The 8115-nt window shown below is 40.7% G+C and overlaps 1 protein-coding gene across 1 annotated transcript; it reads left to right on the top strand.

The window, feature by feature from the left end:
- Positions 1-5452: 5452 nt before the first annotated feature.
- On the top strand, positions 5453-5797 carry LOC118843070 (prefoldin subunit 4-like). The gene has a single exon (XM_036750470.1). The coding sequence runs from the start codon at positions 5453-5455 to the stop codon at positions 5795-5797; it is 345 nt and encodes a 114-aa protein (XP_036606365.1).
- Positions 5798-8115: the final 2318 nt, after the last annotated feature.

Below are 8115 nucleotides of genomic sequence, written 5' to 3'. Positions count from 1 at the left end.
CATTGCCCAATTGATGGGCTTCCCCTCAATTTCCAATTGTTGGACATCACAAAAACAGCTGCTATAAATACTTTTGTACATGTGGGTCTTTTTCCCATTTTTATGATCTCTTTGGGATACAGACCTAGAAGTGGTATTTCTGGGTCAAAGTTTATGCACTGTTTTATAGCCCTTTGGGCATAGTTCCAAATTGCTCTTCAGAATGGTTGAATCAGTTCACAACCCCACCAACAATACATCAGTGTATTTTCCCACATCTTCTCCAACATTTATCATTTTCCTGTTTTGTCATGTTAGGAAGGACTCAAAAAGGTAAGATGGTGTTCTGTGATGATTTATAAATGTTCCTAAGTCTTTTTTGTGTGATTGTTTTATTCTCTGAACTAGATTGCTAGGTCTATAATTATGGATGAGTTTTTTGTCTGTCGCTAATTGCTACACTGGATAAGATGCTGGACCTGGAGTCAAGGAAGATCTGAGTTCAAATCCAGCTTTAGACACTTACTAACTGTATGACCCTGGGCAAGTCATTTAATCATTGTCTTCCTCTGTTTCCTCATCTGTAAAATGAAGGTAATAATAGCACTTGCCTTATATGATTTGCTATAAGGATAAAATGAAATAATATTTATAAAATGTTTTGCAAATCTTAAAGCGATATACAATTATTTATCACTATTATTATGAATTCCACCAGTTCATTTTGGGTTCTATGCTCCATTGTTCTCAGTCTTGGTTGAGGAGTCAAAATTTACCTTTCTTCTATGTCTAATTCTCAGTTCTTGCTTACAAAGTCAAATCACATGTTCTGAAACCCATGACCCAACCCATGCCAGTTCCAGGGGACTTTCCATCCTTTTCTTCTGAATAGTTACCACTTACCATTGAAATCTCATGGGAATACCGCTGCAGAACAAGGCAGGGATGAGGAACATGGTGGCATTTTTATGGTTAGGGAAAGAAAAGGGTGTGTTGTTGACCAGACCCCAATAGCCTAGACCTTAGACTGGCAAGATCAGAGAGCTAAAGCTGAATCCCTTTCATTTCCTACTTTAGGCAACCGAAGCCAGAAAGGAAAAATTATTTGCCTTGAATTGAAACCCGGGTTCTTTGACTCAGAATTCAGTGCTTTTTCCTCAACACCAGCTTCTTCAAGATTTATTATTCAAATGTAGATACCAGTTCCTCCTGCCTGTCCATCAATCAATAAACACTTATTTTTGATTAATTGGTTTATTTTTTACAAGTATCTTTCTTTAATGGATTAATTTTATAAGCATTTTTTAAATTAATTTAAAAAAAACTTTCAACTCTTTCCCTCCCACTGCTACATCAACTGAAATAAAAAAAAAGAAAAAGAAAGAAAAAGAAAAACCTCATAACAAATACCCACAATGCAGCAGAATAAATTCCCACATTGGCCATGTCCAAAAATGCATCTTAAGCCCATCTCTGGTAGGAAATGAGTAGCATTCTTTTTACTTCAGTCCTCTAGACTCGTGTCAACAAACATTTATTGTGCAGCTGCTGTACACCAGATCCTGTGTTAAGCAATGGGGAAAGGAGTAAGCATTTATATAGCCCCTAATGTGTGCCAAGCACTGTGCTAAGCACTTTTTCTAAGTATCATCTCATTCTTATTTGATCCTCACAACAAATCCTAGGAGGCAGGTGCTGTTATTATCCCCATCTTACAAGTGAGGAGACTGAGATAAATAGAGGTTAAGTGACTTGCCCAGGGTCCCACAGCTGGTAAGTGCCTAAAGCTGGATTTGAACTCAGGTCTTCTTGACGCCAGGCCCAGTGCTCCATTCACTGTACCCCTTGTCTGCTATACCCACAGCAATCATGCCTGCTCTGAATCTTTTATCCCTGCCCCCCACTCACCCCTCCCCGCCAATTCTCCCTACCAGCCTTATACCTTACTGCCTCAGGAATGAAGTGGAGCTGGCACAGGTTGACCTTCCCAGAATGCTTTGCCCCAAGCTCCCTGAGTTGGGATCTCAAGCCGTGTAGAAGGAACATCATCACAGTGAGGTGGCTCAGTTTCTCTGCCACTAGTTAGACTCACCATGTAAAGTGGGATAAAGAGATGGGGAGTGGCCTAGGATTTCAATGGTTTAGGGAACTCTTTGATGAAGGAACTTTCTCCACCATTGCAGCTGGAAACCTTCTTTGTATCTTCCAGTCTTAGGGACTCTGGACCACTGAAAGGTCGAGTGACTTGCCCAGAGTCACTGTGACAGGATGGATTAGTGGTGGGACTTGAACTGAGGTCTCCTTGGTGTGAGCTCTGTAACCCATATGCCACACTGCCTTTCAAACTTTATAAAATAAGTAGTAAGAATGAGCTAGCCCTCCCTTCTATTTTGTACATATTTATGTACATTTATATTGTCTTCACTATTAGAATCTAACCTCTTTTGAGGATAAGAAATGCTTCATGCTTGTCTTTTTTGTAGCCTGGTGCTTAATAAATACTTGTTAAGCAAATGAATTTTGTGTCCTTCCAGTAAAATGTATGCTCCTTGAGGGCAGGAACTGGTTCACTTTTGTTTTTGTAGCCCCAGACTTGGTACCTCTTAAACAGTAGATGCTCAGTAAATCTTTGTTAAATGAATGAATTTGTGCCCCTCCAAGCAGAGAATGTAAATTCCTTCCCACATGTATGAAAAAGATATTTATAGTAACTTTTTTAGTGGTGGCAAAGACTTGGAACCTGAGGTGATGGCCATCAATTGGGCAATGGCTGAATAGGTTGTGGTCTATGATTGGAATGGAATACTATTGTGCTATAAGAAATAATGAAGGGGAGAATTTTAGAGAAACCTGGGAAGACTTATATGAAGTGATACAAAGTGAAGTGAGCAGAACCAGAAGACATTACAGTGGTACACTGTAATGGCAATATTGTAACAATGATCAGTTGTGGAAGACTTAACTAATCTAATCAATACAATGATCTAAGACAATTCCAAAAGACCCACAATGAAAAACGCTCTCCACTTCCAGAGAGAGAACCAATGAACTCTGAGTACAGATTGAAGCATATTTTCCCTTTATTTTTCTTGCTTTTTTGTGGGGGGGAGAGGTGGGTGGGGGGAACATGGCTAATAAGGAAATATATTTTGCATGACTTCATATGTATAATGAGCCTCGTTTTTCTTGCCTTCTCAATGGATGTAAGAGGGGCAGAGGGAGAGAATTTGAAACTCAGAATAAAAATAAAATGTAAAGAGTGTAAGCTCCTTGAAGACAGGGACTGTTTCACATTTGCCACTTGTTGATTTATTAATGGTTGATTTGGGTATATTGAAATAAAAGAACAAACAAAATTAAAGTTTCATTCTGCACCCACTACTAAACCTGGGCAAAGGGGATGAGCAAATGGCCTGACCCCCTCCCTTCCCAAACTCCTCCATTACTGTAATGGCTCAGCCCTGGCCATATTACCAGAATGTCAAGGAGGGTTCAATGGTCTTACCTGAGGCTGCTCTCTCAGGGGGCATCCCTTCCTTAGGGCAGCAATAATCTGAAACTGCTCCTCCACAGTTACCAGTGATTTCTCCATGGCCACAGTCATCTTGAGCTCCCTGCAGCCTTTGACACGGGTGTTCACTCTCTTCTCCTGGACGCTCTTTTATATTTTCATGACACTGTCCTCCTTCCTATCTTCTGTGGCTTATTGCTCTTTCTCAGTGTCCTTCTCAGGATCATCACCCATGGCTCACCCCCTAACTGTGGGGATCACCCCTGGTTCTATTCTCAGTCCTCTTCAGCTAGGTGGCTAAACTGATAGAATGCTGGGCCAGGAGTCAGGAAGACCTAAGTTCAAATCCAGCCTCAGACATTTACTAGCTGGGCAAATCATATAACCCCTGTTTGCCTTAGTTTCTTCAATGGTAAAATGGGAATGATAATAATAGCATTTACCTCCTAGGTAGGTTCAAATGAGATAATATGTATATAAAGCTCTTAGCACATAGTAGGTGCTTAATAAACGCTTGTTCCGTCTCCCACTTTATTAATATATTTATTACCCTCTCCTCCACCCCCATGTAAGTTCCCTGAGGTGAAAGATTTTGATTTTGTCTTTGTGTGCTCAGTGTTATACTAGCATGTGGTAAGTGCTTAAGTAAATGGTTGTTGAGTGAGTAAATGAATGAATGAAATCTCCTATACAACTCAAAGAGGAGATGCTGGGAACTCCGGCTCTCACAAAGAACTACTGTCTTCTGCTGAATAGTCAGGCTTATTGACTCAGGCAGATCTGTGTGGTCACAAGAGGGCGGGTGGCACACATTCTCCCATTGTTTTCCCCCTTCCTCCTTGACTCAGTACATCCCTACTCTCAGAAATGAAATTTCACCTTTAAGCATATTTCTTTGGAGACCAGAACTAGAGAGAGAGAGGCTGGGAACTTGGCTCCTGTCAGATTTGGAAGGAGAAATGAATTCCCACATCCAAGGAGCAGTCTTGTTTAGAACGGCAAATGCAGCACAGCTACTTGCCTAACATTTGGGGAATGGCTCAATCAACTGGTTCCTTTCCTTTCCTTTCCCTTCTTCTCCCTCCCTCCCTCCCTTCCTCCCTCCCCCCTTCCCTTCCCTTCCTTCTCCCTTCCTTTCCTTTCCTTTCTTCTCCCTCCCTCCCTTCCTTCCTCCCTCCTGTCTTTCTTTCCCTTCTTTCTTCTCTCCTTCCCTTTCTTCCTTCCTTCCCTTCTTTCCTTTTCTCTATTTCCTTCCTTCCTTCCCTCCCTCCCTTCTTTCTTTCTCCATATAGGCATTTTCGGAAATGATGCTAATTAAACCAACATATGCTCTGTCTCCTTTTTCTCCACCCTGTCCCCCTGATCCAGTTCACAAATTAGTGGTATTCAGTCTTAGTTTGCTAGTTCTTTGGGAACAATTTAAGACACATTTATAAAGATTTACAGGATCAAGGATCGTTGATTTTCTTGGTCTGAATACACTCCCCAACCCTGAGACAATCCCTACCCCTCTACACACTGGATAAATGGTTTTAGTCTTCCTGAGTTGACAAGGCCAAAAAACAAAACAAAACATTGCCCTGAAGTCAATCTGGTGATAAAGCCTCTTCAAACTTCACAAGGCTGGTCCTCAGACACAGTGTGGTGAGATGGAAAAGCCCTGGAACCGGAAGAAGTTTATATAACAATGACATTATAAAGACAAGTAACTCTGAAAGACTTCAGAACTGATCGATGCAGTGACCAACCAGGATTCCAGAGGACTGACCATGAAGCAGAGGGGTGATGGACTTGGGATGCAGAATGAGATGCCCATTTTTGGATGTGGCCAGGGTGGGAAGTGGTCTTGCTTGACCATGCATATTGCAAGGACTGCACTTCTCTCTTTTTTTTTTCAATTAGAGGGGAGAAGATAGAGAGATAAATTTTTATTAAATGAAAAAAGTAAGGTCCAGTCCCAAGATGGCCACCACCATGAAGAAGGCGGCTGCAGAAGATGTCAATGTTACTTTTGAAGACCAACAAAAGATTAACAAATTTGCATGGAATACTAGTAGAATCACAGAACTGAAGGAAGAAATAGACGTTAAAAAGAAACAGCTCCAAAATTTAGAGGATGCTTGTGATGATGTAATGATGATGGATGAAGATTCTTTAATGATTCCCTACCAAATTGGTGATGTTTTTATTAGCCACTCTCAAGACAAAACTCAAGAAATGTTGGAAGAAGCTAAGAAAAATTTCCAAGATGAAATTGAAGCATTAGAATCCAGAGTTGAATCAATCCAACGCGTGTTAGTTAGCTGATTTGAAAGTTCAGTTATATGCAAAACATAAACCTTGAAGCAGATGACAATTAAAAGTTTTCTAAATATAAATTTTTTGTTTAATAAACTTGAATATTGGTAAAAAAAATGAAAAAAGTAAATTAAAAACTTTTTCAGAAAGAAAAATGTGGATTTAGTGCTAAATACGATCCCAGATCTCTACTTATTACAAGAACTTAGACATATGACTTAACTTTTCTAGGCCTCAATTTCTTTCTCCACTGAAAGGTAGTTAGACCAGATGATTTTTAAGGTTCCTTTCAGCTCTAAATCTGGTCTTACAAATATATTCTGTCACCTAGGAAGGTCAATAAGAATTGAGTTAGATGTAATTATAAAGAGGAAGGTTGACCCCAAGTTGGTTTAAGGATTTGTGAGTGAGCTGATTATCCCCACTCCCTCCCTCCAATTTGTGTGCTTATTTCTATAGCTAGTTTAAAAATAGTTGATTATGCATGTAACTTTAAGAGCAAAGCCGATATAACAATTTACACTCCAGAAGAGAGCTAGGGGAAGGCTCTTAGCACACTGGATGGATTCCCTGTGGATTTATGGAAAGACACAGACAGGCTATGAGAGCTGCCCAGGACAGGCAGGCAAGACCACAGAACATCAGTTTGAAGCTGGAAATGGACCTTAGGGGCTATCCAGTCCAACTGTTTCATTTTATAAACAAGGAAAATGAGGTAGGTTCGAAGAAGTGATTTGTCCAAGGTAACAAAGGCACTAATTAGGAAGTAAACATATTTATTAAGTGCTTACTACATGCCAGGCACTCATGCTAAGCATGTTACAAATAGCTCATTTTGATCTCCACAATCCTGTGAGACAGGTGCTTTTCTTATGCCCACTTTTTGTTGTTCAGTCATTTCAGTCATGTACCAGTCTCTGTGATCCCATTTGGGGTTTTCCTGGCAGATACTGGAGTGGTTTGCCATTTCCTTTTCCAGCTCATTTTACAGATGAGGAAACTGAGGCAAACAGGGTGAAGTGACTTGCCCAGTGTCACACAGCTAGTAAGTGTCTGGAGGCCAGATCTGAACTCAGGAAGGCGAGTCTTCCTTTCTCCAGGCCCAGTGTTCTATTTACTATGCCACCTGGCTACCCTATTACCACTTTACAGTTGAGGAAACTGAGATAGGCAGGGGTTAAGTTACTTGCTCAAGGTCACACGGCTTTTAAGTATCTGAGGTGGGATTTAATCTAGGGTTTGTCTGACTCTAGGCTCAGTGCTCTATCCACTACCCCAACTAGCAGAGCTGCAATTACGAACCTAGGTCCTTTGCTTTTAGATTCAATCTTACATCTTGAAGCCTCCTTACTGGCCAGCTGCATGTTACATCTGGAGAGGATCACCAATACTACTTTGTAGAGCAACTAAATTTTGCATTTCTTCCATATACACTTAATGTTCCATAAGTCTTGTACAGTTTTGTGTTTTGATACTTTAATGTTTGTATCTCATCTCCCTGGTTAAAATTAAAGCTTTTGTAGATTGTTTCATTCATTGTATTTATATCCCCAGGTCTTAGCATTGTGCCTGGCATATAGCCACTCTTGGGTGTCAAAGACCATTTAGTCAAGTCCTATAAGGGAAAGAAGTGGGAGCAAAGACCCATGTCACCTAATGAATTACCTTTGTAGTATTGAAGTCTCTGTAAATGTTCCTTAAATTGCTCCTAAAGAACTAGAATCAAGAAATGTTTGTTAAGGACCTACTACGTGCATGGCACTGTGCAGGGTGGATGAAAGACCTGAAAGTTCTAAGGGTGGAAACTAGAGGCATTGACAAATCTGGGGACAATGAAGTCAGGGAGCCCTTGGAGACATTAGAGTTTCTGTTCCACCACCCCTGGGAAAGGGGGAGTATCCCTAAGGGTAAGAGTGGAGAGATTCTGGGTTCCTGACGAGCGATGATGGGGGGAAGACCAATGTTCAGCCAGAAGGGGAAGGGGACATTGCTTACTCAGAACAATCATTTACTCACTGTAATTAGGAAGTGCAGACATGACATTTTAATAGATATACTTAAAATTAGCAGTAGTCCCTTCCCCATTTAAGAAAAAAATGCCAGACCCATCATTTCATTGGTGTAGAAGACTTCCATCAACCCAAGTCAGTACTCTTATATAAGTGTTATTAATTTCCGGGATCCTGAGAGGTAAAATGACTTGGCCAGAGTAACACAGATGAGTTATGTCTGAGATGGGACTCGAATCCAGATCTTTCTGACTCTGAAGCCCACTTGCTATCCATTACGTACGCTGCCTCTCAGAAGCATTACAGTATACGATTATG

Source organism: Trichosurus vulpecula, chromosome 1, assembly GCF_011100635.1.
Source record: "Trichosurus vulpecula isolate mTriVul1 chromosome 1, mTriVul1.pri, whole genome shotgun sequence".
Taxonomy (NCBI): Eukaryota; Metazoa; Chordata; class Mammalia; order Diprotodontia; family Phalangeridae; genus Trichosurus; species Trichosurus vulpecula.
Note: the sequence above shows the minus strand (reverse complement) of the source record. Positions and strands in the feature narration are given on the sequence as shown.